Raw genomic sequence first — 15409 nt, 5'->3', positions numbered from 1 at the left:
CTGCACTCTTAAACACTTAGTTCCCCCTGTTCTTCTTAATCAGATGGAGAATGTCCCATGTTCTCTCATACAGCAAATGTTGATGGGTTGCCCCTTGGAATTAAAACACAGCCATTGTCTTGTCTATTGTCCAGATTCACATTTGTAATCCCTCCCTCCCCCTGTGCTCAAGTTTAGGTTTTTTCACTCAAAGACTGGCTTTCTACCACTTGAGTCCCCACATCTGTATTCACTATAGCCACTCCCATATCCTCATCATTCCTTCAGCCTCTGAAGCCCCCTCTTCTCTCACATGTCTTCCAAGATGGTGGAATCTCTGGTTTTGCCCCTCATGGCCATCTCTTCTTACACCTGTCTTCCTGTCTGTAAAGTTCACTGGAAAGGAAACTGCTAAATGGTTCAAGCAGAAAAGAGGGTTGTTTTTTTTTAGGGGGTGGGGTGGAGAGCAAACTGCAGACCTCAGGAGAGGGAGACATGGAGAGAGAGGGAAAGGAGGAGAAAGAGGAGGGGATTTGTGTTGAGCTGGAAAGGGAGGAGGGGGGACTACAGTAGATGGGAAAGTGATCTCAGAGGCTGGGGAAGCTCTCACTGATTGAGGGAGGTGTGATCTGGGTTGTGCAGGAAATGACCTCAGTGGATGAGCAGTTGACCTTAGCGACTGGGGTCCTTTGCCAACTCATAGTCAGGTGACTGGCAGGGGATTGCTGGTTTCTGGCAGGTGAAGAGGAAGGGAGGAGGGGCTGTTTTCCCAGGCAGACCTAACACTCTCCCCAGCCATTTTGCCCTCCCAAACATCTCTCCCTGTCTCTTTGTTGCTTTGATTCTTACACAGTACATTTCGCTTTTGAAATTCAGTTTGATACTTGTTTTAAATGACTGGCTCAGATTCCCCCCTCCAGTCCCTTTCTTTGACTATCTGTTGGCCTACATCTATTTGAAATTTCTATTTTGGTAAGGAAAAAATATATATCTATGAATTGTGGTTAGGGTGTGTTTTTAGGGGCGGGTGTGTGTGTGTGTCCTGGAGCTTGAACTCAGGATCTGAGTGCTGTCTCTGAGGTGTTTTGTTTGTTTTTTGTTTTTTTTTGCTCAAGGCTAGCACTCTACTAATTTGAGCCACACTTGTTTTGGCTTTCTACTTGTTAATCAGAGAAAGAGTTCTCAAGGACTTTCCTGCCCAGGGTGGTTTCACACTGTAATCCTCAGATCTCAGACTCCTGAGGATGTGGTTTTCTAGTGTACTCGAAAGAATAAAGGATCTGTTCTTCCCCATTTATTTACACTATGATGAAAGGAATTTGGAGAATACAGTGTGACATATGCCTTTTAAACATCACCAGCCAGAGTGGAATTCCATAGTGAAGTTGTCAGGAAGTGGCATTCCTTAGCAAATCGAGAACAGTCTACACTCCCCTTCCATCACCCCCACCAGCTGGCAGAGCCCCTGCTCTCTGCACTGTTGCCTTGGTAGTGGAGTCTGGCCCCTAACAGTGATGAATCCTGTGCTTCCTTTCAAGTTCCTAAGATAGATAACCTCTCCATTCAAATTTGAAGTGACCTTTGAGGGTTCTTTTCTCTGGAGCATTCTTTTGAAGATTCTTTGATTTGAAGGTTGCCAACTGTAAACTCTTAAATACCACTTAGGTATGTCCTGGGCTCCCCAATTCTGCATGCAAGGGAATTTGACAGTCTCTGTGTCAGTGTCACAGCTGCTTGAGCCTGTGAGGTTCATTTGGTCAACACTGTACTATTAAAAGTTTGATTTCAGGTGGGGAGTACATATGCCAATGCACCTGGAATGGGCTCACTATTCGCAAATCAATTCACAAAGAAATGTTCAAAAGCTTGAAGCTTTCAGGATGCTCTAGGAGGACATGCCTACAAATGAAAAAGTGTTTTTCAACCTGAAATTTATAAATGTGCCAGCCACATTTAAGACACCAAAACACAGCAGCATGGAAAGATGCTGTCTGAACTCCTACAAAAAATAAGCTGAAACTTTCAAAATTTGTAGGATATTCCCCCTAATATCAGATTCCATGAGTATATTTTTAGGAACATGTCAAGATCCTTGATCTGATGCTTCAGGCAAGAGTAAGCATTGCATTGTATGGTATTCATAAGGCTTGAATTAGATGGCAAATAAGAATGAACTGGTGGCACTCTTCTTTTTCACCAGGTAAGTTCCTGGTTTATAATGAATACTCAAGGAATAGAGAAATTGGTGAACGAAAAACAAAAGCTAAACAACCCATAGAAGAACAAGACAAGAAGATAAGTAATCAGTTCAGACAATTAATTGTTATTTTAGTTTTCTCAAGCCACTAAATTAAGTTGGTATTTGAAGGAAGTCATACACAATAACCCTTAGCTGTACTTGACAGAAAATCAAGCTAAGAAAACCAAGTGAGAATTTGCTAAATATTATACAAAAACAATTAGATTCGAATCTCTCTCCATCTCTGTCTTTGTCTCTGGCTCACTCTCTGGACTTTCTTTCATCGCCCTTACATTGCAGATGATGGAACTGATTCTCACTGTATGGATGTTCATCCTAAATGCACACATCCTCAGGGGTCTTGCACATGAAAGCAAATATTCTATCACTGAACCACAGACCCAGACTGGGAACAAGTCTTTGGACATTAAGTCCTGCCTCTTTTACACGGTGCTACGTTTACCTTGATTGGCATGTGCCTATTAGTTTCAAGGAGGGAACTATTTCTGCTGATTTTATCCTGATAATGTGTCCTCTTTGCCCACGATAGCTGAGAAATAATGCACAATAGTGTGATCATATAGAATTCTCTACTTTCTGTTTGTTGATGGGATACTGTAGTTTTTCTCCTTTTTTTTTTTTTTGTCTGTCATGGGGCTTGAACTCTGGACCTGGGTATTTTCCCTGCACTCTTCAGCTCAAGGCAAGCGCTCTACTGCTTGAGCCACAGCACCACTTCTGGTTTTCTACTGGTTTATTGGAGATAAGAGTCTTCTGCAGTTTCCTGCCCAGCTGGCTTTGAATCTTGATCCTTAGATCTTATCCTCCTGAGTAGCTAGGATTACAAGTGTGAGACACTGCAGTTTGCTCCTTTTGACCAAATTGCTTTTCTCTCATTTTCCAGTGTTGTTCCAACAATATTAGTGGCACACTGACCATGTGCAAAGTCCCCTTAACATCTAATAGGGTGTTTTATGTAAAGCACAAGCACTAAGACCTCATTCAGAAGCCTCGAGACATCTGCTCAGCATCACGTAATGTTTGGAAGCAATCCCAGCCATCCCTGACTCAATGACTTGTCATTTGGCTCAAAGACAAATTGACTAACCAAGGTCAAATATATATATATATATATATATATATATATATATATTCTGTGGTTCAGTCTAACATGAGATGACCAAGAATATGTTTCATTTGCCTTGCAGCATCTCTGGCATGGGTAACATTAATTGCATTTTGTTGTCTTTTAAGACATTTTTGCCATCTATAAAGTTTTTTATGTTACATGGGAATGATATTATCCAGAGATAAAATTGATGTGAACAGTATACTAAACACTTAAATTTATATGTAAGATCACATTCTGCAATTCTCAATAAATACTACCCCTTGTAGTAGTCACCTAACTAATTTGAAATGTGTGTTTCTTGGGTTGAGATTATTTTAATTTCACAAGCAGTGGAATCTGTTTACTTGAATATTATTATCTGATCAAATCTGTTCCCAGCAATTAAAAGGAATTTTAGTATAACCTAAATTCTCTGCATGCAGGTCTATGTGATCATACACACACAATTATAAACAAAAAATACTGCTTTGCTTTTCTGAAGAGATTTATATAAATCTATTCATGCTTTAGCATGGAGAGAAACCGGTGGCTTGAATCCTAGTTATAGCCGTTCATTCTGCTTGCCTCTCCTACCTACAGAAGTTTTAGAAGATTCTACTTAAACATATTTTTGCTAGCCTCACAGGTGACACATAACTTGGAGGTAGAAGTTAGCTTGTTCGTTAGCTCATTCATTTTACATATGAGAAAGTAAATGATGAATGCAAGGTCAGTCTAACTCCTTGCTGATCTTTTAAGTTATCTTTTTTAATGATCAGATCAAATTGGTAGCCACTTGGTGGGGAATAAAACAGTATTGTGGTATACTAACATTACTATTTTCCTTTTTTCTGTTATTATTATGAGGATGATGATGATTGATGGTGATGATGATCCTTGTTTTTTTGTGTTTTGGGGGGGTTTTTTGTGTTTTTTTTTTGTCGGTCATAGGGCTTGAACTTTGGGCCTGGGCACTGTCCCTGCGCTCTTCAGCTCAAGGTGAGCGCTCTACCACTTGAGCCACAGAGCCACTTCTGGTTTTCTAGTGGTTTATTGGAGATAAGAGTCTCATGGACTTTCCTGCCAGGGTTGGCTTTGAACCACGATCCTCAGATCTCAGCCTCCTGAGTAGCTAGGATTATAGGTGTGAGCCAAGGGCGCCCAGCCTAATGATGATCTTTATTGTACAAAGAGATTCCAATTTAACCAGTCAGATTACGAATACAAGGTATCTTAATCAGTGTCACCCTTGACATCTTCTTCCCCATCTTTCCTACCTGTCCATTCAAGCTGTGTGGTTCCATTTTCACAGGTGTGAATTAACTAGAATGGCTGGATTTGCCCAGCTTTCCTCTCTCCATTCATCAGCCCCCTTCCCCTTGATTTCATCCCCTTCCAAAAAAAAATTTTGGCTTCCTGGTATTCCTTTTATTAAATTGTTCATTAGTTGTTCAGAGGAGTAACACCATTGGAGTCCTCCCCTGAGCATACTATCTTTTATTCAACTGCGTATATATGCATATAACCATGTATGTGTTTTCATACATGTTTATAGTATAGATCCAACTTGAACATTTTCTTATCTTTATTTTTCCTTGTCTTTTAAAAACCTCTTCCTGTTGTGATAAGACTGAACTAAAGAAAAATTCAAATCACTTTTTTTTTTTTTTTGGTCAGTCGTGGGGCCTGAACTCTGGGCTAGGGCACTGTCCCTGTGCTCTTCAGCTCAAGGCGACCGCTCTACCGCTCGAGCCACAACGCCACTCCTGGTTTTCTGGTGGTTTATTGGAGATAAGAGTCTCACGGACTCTTCTGCCCAAGCTGGCTTTGAATGGTGATCCTCAGAGTAGCTGGAATACAGGCGTGAGCCACCCACGCCCAGCTCAAATCACTTTTTTTTTTTTCTCTAGGATCCCAAGTATCTGAAACTTGCTTATGACAGGTCTTTAAGAAGTTTTCATTTTGGTCCCTCTAACCCTGAATCTTTATCTTCAACCGAAGACAAGCTTTGTTTGATGTCAAGAGCATCTGCTTTTGTCGTATCTATAAAGCCATCATTTGCAATCTCTATAAAGCAATCATTGGGGCACAAACTTTTGATGTAAAAGGTGGAAATAAAAGCATTTATCAGTTTCTCAACTTCAGAATGTTTTAAATGAACAATGGAAGAATATGTATTCTTATTGAATCTGCTAAACTGAAAATTCTTTTTTACAATCTGTCAGGATTTTTTCCTGACTATATGATTCTCATAAGATTTGATTCCGTTGAAATATATTTCTGAGCAGAAAAAAAAATAGCCTATGTGTCTTCTCTGTCTGCAGCCAGCTATAATGGTTAATGTGCAACCTCCCTTGAAAAAAAATCTGTTTTACAAGCAAAATGTTGACACAATTTTAATTATAGCCCTCAAGTGAGCACTGTTATAATTTGTAATATTTCTCCCTGGTAACATTTTCATTGTTCTGGTAGAGGAAAACACTGTGGTCCTGCATTTTTAACTTCTTGTGCTTTTGCATTTTTATGGAAATGCTGCTGTTTTGAACTGAAAATTTTCTTTTGGTGTGACTGCAAGATCTGGTGTATTTATTTCTCTATGGCTGTCATTATTCTGGTTTCATATGTCACTATTTGGATCTTACAAGACTCACATTAAAGAGGTGAGCTCCCGTGTAATATAGCATAGCAAATCTCAACACCTGCTCGCTTACATTAGAGAGAAACTTTCTGTGCTTTTAATCTAAAGAAACTATATTAATATTAAAAGGATATCCTGTTAAAGTTTCATGTTTATTAGAATCCAAGGCATTTTAAAATAGTGCATACAGTAATGTACTTTAAATCTAATTTATCACAGTCACTGAGCTTCCCATGGTGGGTGTGGTTTAGGGACTAGGTGGCATACTCATTAAGCTGTTTCGAATCTGCCTACATGAAAGTGTGCTGACCTGCTGCCCACTCCGTAATGCTCAGGTGCTCCTTCACATGCTAGTTATTTGGTGTAGGTTCAATTGTGTCAGTTAGTTGTTTTGATTTTCCCCAAAGGCCTTATTTCCCCCTTTCTGAGATGGCAGAAATACGAGATTTATTCTACCATTTGAGCACCGAGGAGAGAGGGGTTTCCTGGTCTCTGAATGGATGTCAGAGCAGCAAGGACATAGACACTTGTGCCTTCACAGCATGTGTTCCTGAAAAACTGAAGGCTCTGTCTGCATCTTCAGTAAAGCTGTCTGCAGCAATGTTTTAGGCAGAATAATAATGGTTGCCCTTGGCCAAGGGGGCAGAATAAGGCAATGAGCAAAACCAGTTTGTGCCTACTCAGCTTGGCTGGTGAGTTCTTTGAGAAGGGTATCCTTCTCATGACAAGAGGATGCATGTGAACCAAGACAAAGTTCACAGCTACTTGTTAGAAATGATGTTGGAAAGACTTTGTGTTTTTCTATGTTGTTTTAAAAGGTCTGATCACTCATACAATGAGAACTTGCTTTGCATTTTTGTTTGATGCCAATGCTGGGGCTTGAACTCAGGGTTGAAGTGCTGTCCTGAACTTTTTTGCTCACAGCTAGCACTCTACTCGTTGAGCTACAGCTCTACTTACAACGTCTTGGTGGTTCATTGGCAAGAAGAATCTTTCCTGCCTGGGCTGGCTTCAAACCATGATCCTTAGATTTCAGCCTCCTGAGTAGCTGGGATTACAGGCTCAAGCCATGGATACCAGACTTGAGAAATTGCTTTTTAAGGGCACTGAATTATAGATTTGCAAAGTATAAAGGCCCTTCTATGAGAGAGAGCATTTATATGTACTCTGAGATTTAGGATGATTTCACAATATTTTCTGAAAAATCTGTGGGGGTAAGATTTCTTACGGTTTTGAAATTGCTTTGGGGTCATGTTTCATAGTACACACACATAGGGACATATATAAACTGAGTTTTGGCTTCAAAACATCTACATTTTTTAAAGATAAAGAACTGTAGATTTCAAAACAGCAGCTTCAAAAAAACAGCAGCCGGGTGCTGGTGGCTCACGCCTGTAATCCTAGCTACTCAGGAGGCTGAGATCTGAGGATCCCGGTTCAAAGCCAGCCCAGGCCGGAGAGACTGTGAGACTCCTATCTCCAATAAAACCACCAGAAAACCAGAAGTGGCACTGTAGCTCAAGTGGTAGAGTGCTTGCCTTGAGCTGAAGAGCTGAGGGACAGCGCCCAAGCCCAGAGTTCAAGCCCCACGACCAACCAAAAAAAAAACAAACCAGCAGCTTCAAAACTTGATAATGTTAGGAATGTAGCATTCTTTCCTATAATGGGATATATCTCTGAACTACATGTGAGTAAGTTATACATGCTAATTGAACTAGAGCAACATTTATAGAATGTAAGATTATGTACTATTCTTTTTAACATGCTATATATTATATATTCTACTCCCTAAGATATCAATCAGTCATAGCATACTGAGAAATCCAAGAGAAAAGGGTTAGCTTGTCCATATATTTTTTGAGTCTCGTCTAGTTAAATGGAAAGAACCCACAATTAAGATACATATTGCCCCCAAAAGTGAACCAATTCAATACTCAGGATGCCTTTGCCCTAAAGTATGCTTTTATGTTCTTCAGTTACAAATTTTTAAATTGGTATCATTAAAAATGAATTCTTTATTTCTGATGAAATTTCAAATGGAATTCATTGAAATATATTGTCAACTTTTTTGGAAGCAAGGTATAGTTATCTTGAAAACAGACTTTTCTAATTAAGAAAATATAATAGTTATATTTGAATTTGAGTGTGTTTGGATTCTACCCTAACATAATCATTGATGGAAAAACAATAGTTAAGGTGGTATCACAGAAAATACAATATCATTTCAAATCTGGATCTCAGGGCTAGGATATAGTTCAGCGATAGAGTGTTTGCTTAGCATATACAAGTCACTAGATATGAACTCCAGGACCATAAAACAAACAATCTTATTTTATATGTGCAACTTCTGTGCTAAGTAATTCCATGAGTTGAGTTCTATTTGATAACTTAACTGGATTTGCTTTTTCAGCTGTATAGTTGAGAAGCTTGAACTGAATGGATTGTGAAGTTTCTTCTTACCTGAAGATTTTAGCCTTTATTTGAAAGCTTAAATGACTATGATGCTTACTGCATTATCAAGAGTCTCAAATAGAAGCAGTATACAACAAGGATATCAGGGGAAAGAATAAGGGCTAGTGTATCCAAGGTCAGTGCAGTATAAGGTTCTGAGAGCTCATGAAAGGCCTTCTAAGAAAGTTGTAAAGATGAGATAGTAAAAATAAGAAAATGAAGCCTGTTGTAGGTAAATATGTGTACAGCTAGACAGACAGATGGTATTAAAGGAACTGATACTGTCTGTTCAAGAGAAGTAGGTAAAATAACCTAAGAACAAGTCACAATTTTCTATTTATGCAACATTAATTATAGCCATTGGCCAGCCAGACAATTTTTTAATGAAAGACCTGAAAATGAGATAGATAAGTTGAGGTTGGATTAAGCTTAGCTAATACTTTCTATGAACATATATTAATCATACAGAAGGGTTTCATTGTGTTGTTTCCTTAAGTGTGCATAATGACCTTTGATCAAATTCACCTCCTCTACAAGACTGTTTGAATCCTTTCTATCCCCTTTTAAGCAATTTAATTATTTTCTTTTAACATGTTTAAAATACTTCAATCTATATTTTCTCTTTCATTCCTCCCTCTCCTTTTGCCCATTCCTTCCCCATAGGTTCCTGCTCCAAAACAGATCCCAATTTACACTCAGATCATTAGCTGGGAAAGTACTCTAGTGTGGGTCATTAATTGAATTAGTCAAGGTGTGCAGGAGAATTCCCTGTTCCTGAATACAATGATCCATTGCTTCCGACACTTCAGGAAAATTTTGCCTAATGGCCATGTTTCCTAAATATCCTTTGTCATTTCCTCCATAATTGAATCTGTAATTTCTTTCCCACTTTTACTGGCTTGTCACCCAAATGATGAGAATAAGACTTCCTTTTCTTCCTCCTTAAGTGCTAGAGTTTATGGTGATGTCTCAAGAGAGCACATGTCAAATTAAGTAAGATAGAACATGGTTTCAGCCTCCTCTGATGTATGCTTTATTGGTGTAGAATCATTGTTTTACAAAGACTCGAGTTTGTGAAACAAGTTTTTTCAAGAATAAGCACCCAAACAAGCTACAAAGCTACATGTTGTCTTGGATGTCTAAATGATGAATCAGTCTTCTGCTTTCTTTGGACTCTAATACTTCCAAAATGGGTTTGAAGATTGCATCTACCTTTCCTTTAATTCAGCACTGCAATGGATAGTGCTCTAGTGAGGTTCAAGGCACAGAAGTAATGTTGACAGAGTTCCCCTATGACCCAACAATCCCACTTCTGGGAATTTACCCACAACCAAGGCCAAACTAAAGCCACCAGCATGATGATGTTCAATACAGCACTATTTACCATAGCCAAGATGTGAAACCAACCCAAATTCCCCTCAGTAGATGAATGGATCAAGGAAATGTGGTATATATACACAGTGGAATTCTATGCTTCCATCAGAAAGAGTAGCATCATTCCATTCATAAGAAAATGGAAAGACTTGGAAAAAATTATAGTAAGTGAAGTAAGCCAGACCTAAAGAAAAGTAGGTCACATGATCTCCCTCATTTGTAAGAACTAGATTATGTATATGATATTCTTACCAGGGGTTTTCAAGAACCCAACTGCTTAGTGCATAGGACTATACATAATGAAGCATATCAATATGAATTCTAATTTATGGAAACAAGAAGTTCTTATTAGACCCTGTGTGTAGTTTGTTCCTTTTTCTCTATTGTTTTATTTTTTTCTTAGTTTATCTTAGGTTTTTGCACCTCACGTTTTGCACGTTAGATGATGCAATATGTGGAAAGGAAAGGAAATCACAGAAACAGCAGGACAATGGGTGAACTACAGCAATCTTGATACTCATTTGACACTATGTTGGATATGAACTGTACAACTTAAGGGGGGAATGGGGGGAATAGGGAGGCGTAAGTGAGGGACAATGAGAGATGGGATAACAATGATTAAAAACAAATGTACTTATTGCCTTACATATGTAACTGTAATCCCCCTCTTCATCACCTTCTCAATTAAAAAAAAGTGATGTTGAATCACCCATTGTTCTTAATTTTCTTTATCATGCCTTTGCATGAATTATCCTTGGTATCTGTGGGCTTTCTCCTACACATTTTCATGAAAATTGAAAAAGGAACCCAGAATGTTTCGATATTTTATGTTGTTGAATAATGTAAGTCAACCACTGGTTTTTAGACCTTATAGGACCAAGATCTCAAAATATGCTTATCTTACCTTTGAAACAATATATTTAACTTTAATAGGACAGCCATTTACCAGTTGATGCAGCTTTCTAAAGTAAGACCAGACAGCATATTGGCACACAGTTTTATGAATAAAAATCAATCTGAACCCTTCCTACATCAAGCGTAGTCCATGGGCCAGTGGCATATGCATCACCCAGGAGTGAGTTGGGAATGTAGATTCCTATCTCACAGCTGTACCCACTGCATCAGATCTGCCTTTTGAACAGAAACTGCAGCTTCCACATGTACACATGAGGTTTAGAGCTGGTAACAGAAAAGTTCACTTAAATTACATTTCCCTTTGATATGGAAAAAGATAAATCCATGCAAGGGTGGATGACCTGCAAAGACTGAAAATTATAAAGAGTGAAAATTACATGAGATCTACAGGAAATTATAAATGCTGGAAAGAAATAAGGCAAAACAGTAAAATAATGGGTAGTAGATGGTATTTAGAGAAGTTGAACATAGAAGGCATTGTGTAACAGGAGGTCGTGGACAGAGAGCTCGGAATTAATCAGTAATAAGTCATGGAGGTCAAGCCTCTGTGGACATTTGATTGGTTAGAGATTTCCATAAGAGTGGAGCATAGTTGAGGCTCATGTCCCTCATGCAGCTAGTGTGACATTATTTCCTAGAAAGATAAAGTTAAACTGGAGAGTGTTCAGAGATGGGATGGAAGATTGATTATGACACCAGTAGAACTGATTTATGGAAAGAGAGAAAAATAATTAAATGGACCGCACTATGCTATAAAAAGAGGTTATGGAGACATGGCTATTCATCTAATGTTTTCTTCAGTGCTGGTTCTGTAGTATCTCTATGAAAGAAGTACCACTGTAAGGAAGGAAGGTTGCTGAGAAATTGGTTAGAAAGCAAAGTAATACCAACTGGAATAACTTAATTAAGAGCTATAGTAAAGATTAAATGTCAGAAAATTTTACCTGGTGCTCAAGGCATGAGCTTGGGTAGGGTAAATGACTTTATCCCATTTCTGAAAGCTGTGTAGATAAAGAATGAACAATATATGAAGTTGTCCAGTTGGCTCCCTGGGGAAATAATTGAAATCATATTCCTTGAAACTTCTAAAATTAGGGTGAAGGAATAGGGTGACATATGTGGGGAGTTTCAACTTCTTACAGAGACAGAGTGATTGATAAGTAACATTTTTCTTTTGCAACATTCTTACTGGTGATGTTACCAAACAGATACAACTTGCCCCTCATCAAGTTGGCATCTTATGTAAATGAGAACGCTGTCTTCTATATAAACATCTAGAGGGCATCACCCATCTGCCTCCATGCTGTCTGCCTCATTGGTACCTGCTAGCATTACTTTTTCATGTCTCTTTATTTTGTAACTAAGAGAAACCTTTCACTACATAACAAAAGTGGGCTCTCTTCTCTCTTTCCCTTCAGTCAGAAGCTAAAGACAGCCCCAAAATGCACGTTGCCTTTTGGAGCCATTTGTTAAATGAATGCAGAAGCTCTGAAATATCCCACAAAGCTAGAGCTTAGTGATTGTGTGTGTGTGTGTGTGTGTGGGTGGGTGGGTGGGTGCGCGCGCGCGCGTGTGCTGATAGTGGAATTTAATCTAAGGGCCAGAGTGCTGTCCCTTGGCTATTTTTTTCTCCAGCCTGATGCTCTACCACTTGAACTATAGGCTCTACTTCCAGCTTTTTGCTGATTAACTGGAGATTTGTCTTAGAGACATTCCTAACCAGGCTGGCTCTAAACCATGATTCTCAAATCATAGCTCCTTACTAGCTAGGATTACAGGTGTGAGCCCTCAGTGCCCGGCTAGAAATCCCAGCTCATTTTGCTCAAGAGGAAGGGGCCAAGTACCACATTCCCTTCTGCTTGACTCAACAGATGAGCCCAGAAACCCAATTGCATGAATCAGAAAACTAGTAAACCACAATAAAAATCATTTAATATTCTAACTCATTATTTTTGCCTGCTAACTCCTTTCCAGTCCACCTTTGTCTTGTCTAGAAAATCTAGTTTAATGTAAGTACTTGTAAGAATAATTAGTACCAAAAATATTAACTGCAGATATTAGATGTACTGTTTTATGTTGGTATGTGGGAAGGTTTGTACAACTTAAACATTAAAGACTTTTAATTAAATTATTTTGGGTGTTTCAGAAATGAATCCATTTTTGTTTACTGTAATTTTTTAATTAATATTTGATTTGGTTATATATGGCTTTGTGTACTTGCTTTAGTTGTAAGAAATTTTCTTTGCCTTTAACTAAAAGTTCTTACCCTTTTCCTTTTTGAAAGAGACCTAAAAGGGGAAATTAAAAGGTTAGGATTATATTCTGTTATTGAGTCCATTATAGAGAGGTAAACTCCTCTCCATCCTGTTTGTGTAAGTGGCTCTAACAAATTACCAGGATTTTAACATGTGCAAATAGCAACCGTCCTTAAAATGAAAACTAATTGGGAAGAAAAAAATTAATAAGGTGATAAATTGCAACGTTACTTTCTCTTCTTTTGTTTCCTGTTACCCTTACCGAAGAGGAGGGCACGTGGTTCTCTTTTTTTTTTTCTTTCTAAATCATTCTACTAGTGTCATATTGATTTTCTCTCAAGTACGCCCCGTGGTCTCAGATGATCACATATTTTCTTATATTACTCATGTTGATACAGCACCTGGACTCATGGGTTGACATATATTACTTGAGCTGCAACAGCACAGCTCACCATTGATGTTTCCTGGTGACGGGGTGTACAAGACTCTTATCTATGAAACAGAAGGGACCAGGCTGTTTCAGAACAGCACTTTCATCCTTGAAAAGGCAGTTCATGTTGACCCTAATGACACCCAGAGCCCAGGACTGGTGCTTGATATTCTTCCTACAAGTAACCACAAGGTCAAGTTTTGTGTGTGTGTGTGTGTGTGTGTGTGTGTGCGCGCGCGCTTACACATAAACAAGCTCCTCATCTGGGTATCCAAGTACACTATTTGCAGGAAAACAGTTGCGTTCATAAGTGTTGGAAAGAAAGACTCCATGTCGTGTGCCCTTGAGACATGGCTGTTGCGTGCTGGCTCTCTGCTGTCAGGCCTTGAGAGTTTCCTCTCACGTCTCTGCTCTCTTGTTTCAGCTAGCCGTGAGGTGGTTGGAGCACAACTGCCATTACCAGCACATGGACGAGCTCCTGCAGTACATCCGCTTCGGCCTCATGGATGTGGACACCCTGCACACGGTCGCCCTCTCCCACCCCCTGGTCCAGGCCAGCGAGACAGCCACAGCCCTGGTGAACGAGGCCCTGGAGTACCACCAGAGCCTCTACGCGCAGCCCGTCTGGCAGACCCGCAGGACCAAGCCACGCTTCCAGTCGGACACCCTGTATATCATCGGGGGGAAGAAGCGGGAAGTCTGCAAAGTCAAGGAACTTCGGTACTTCAACCCGGTGGATCAGGAGAACGCGCTCATCGCCGCCATCGCCAACTGGAGCGAGCTGGCCCCCATGCCCGTGGGAAGGAGCCACCACTGCGTGGCGGTCATGGGGGACTTCCTCTTCGTGGCGGGAGGGGAGGTGGAGCATGCCAGCGGCCGGACGTGTGCGGTGAGGACTGCCTGTCGCTACGACCCTCGGAGCAATTCCTGGGCCGAGATCGCCCCCATGAAGAACTGCAGGGAGCATTTCGTGCTAGGCGCCATGGATGAGTACCTCTACGCAGTCGGGGGCAGAAATGAACTGCGCCAAGTCCTGCCCACCGTTGAGCGGTACTGCCCCAAGAAGAACAAATGGACTTTTGTGCAGTCCTTCGACCGGTCCCTTTCCTGTCACGCTGGCTATGTGGCTGATGGTCTTCTTTGGATATCAGGTAGAACATGCCTCCTCTATCGGATCTATTGGAAACCTTTTCGCTGTGGCACACATTTAAAATTCAAGTTTTGCTGTCAAGCGTGGCCGGGTGTAACTGAAGGCTAGAGTCAGGGGTGGCCTTCTAGCTAATTCATAGTCATGTATTGAGCTCCTGTTTTTTATGGAGAACACTGTGATCAAAGGTGGTTGATCTTGCTATGGCTTTCTGAGTGATTAGTGGTGTAAAAATTCAAGATGGAAGTGACACGGCCCATCACACCTGTTGTATTGCCCAGCTGGTGGTTTATCTAGATGCTCTTCCATTTTGCCAGGTGTAGCCATGATATACACATATACATACAGGTATTCATTGTTCTGGGAATTGGAGAAAAGGATTTGAGTTACTGAAACAAATTTTTGTATAATCTGTGAATCACAGTTACTCGTGCTATCCTAATGCTTTTCATACCTGCTTATTCCCCAGTTTTACTGATCACTTGGAGCTCTGGCTCAATGTCTATTATAGTTTATGTTTTTGACTTCTGATCTTTTAGATTTTGCTTATATAAAAAGTAGAGAGAGTGGTATAGTGAACTCCGTGCACCTTAATTCAGCTGCAACAATTGCTCATTTCATTGCTAATCTTGCTTCATCCAGTCATACATTACCTTCAAATCCCTTTCAGTTGTCTTTTTGCTCATGCAGATGGAGTATGGGAGACATCTGTTATCAATATCACAACATCAACTGGTGTTTTCAATCTTGTTAAAGAGGAAGACATGAAGTGTCCTATGAAAGTCGCCTCTCAGTGAAGGAATTTACATCTTATCTCAGTTAGAGGACGCCCCCTTTGGTAGACAAAAATGGAACTTGGATTTTTGTGTC

General features: G+C 40.0%; 1 protein-coding gene across 5 annotated transcripts in view; it reads left to right on the top strand.

Annotated features, from left to right (window-relative positions):
* Klhl32 (kelch-like family member 32) overlaps nt 1–15409 on the top strand; it is a 142343-nt gene that overhangs the window by 101112 nt on the left and 25822 nt on the right. For 4 of the 5 annotated variants that reach the window (XM_013022398.1, XM_013022397.1, XM_013022400.1 and 1 more), the window contains one exon: nt 13817–14543. In XM_013022398.1, coding sequence (XP_012877852.1) covers nt 13817–14543 — 727 coding nt within the window. The remainder of the gene's footprint in view (nt 1–13816; nt 14544–15409) is intronic. The other variant, XM_013022401.1, reaches the window with a different exon arrangement.

Source organism: Dipodomys ordii, unplaced genomic scaffold (assembly GCF_000151885.1).
Source record: "Dipodomys ordii isolate 6190 unplaced genomic scaffold, Dord_2.0 Scaffold62, whole genome shotgun sequence".
Taxonomy (NCBI): Eukaryota; Metazoa; Chordata; class Mammalia; order Rodentia; family Heteromyidae; genus Dipodomys; species Dipodomys ordii.
The sequence above is the reverse complement of the archived record's forward strand: the minus strand, read 5'-3'. Positions and strand labels throughout refer to the sequence as shown.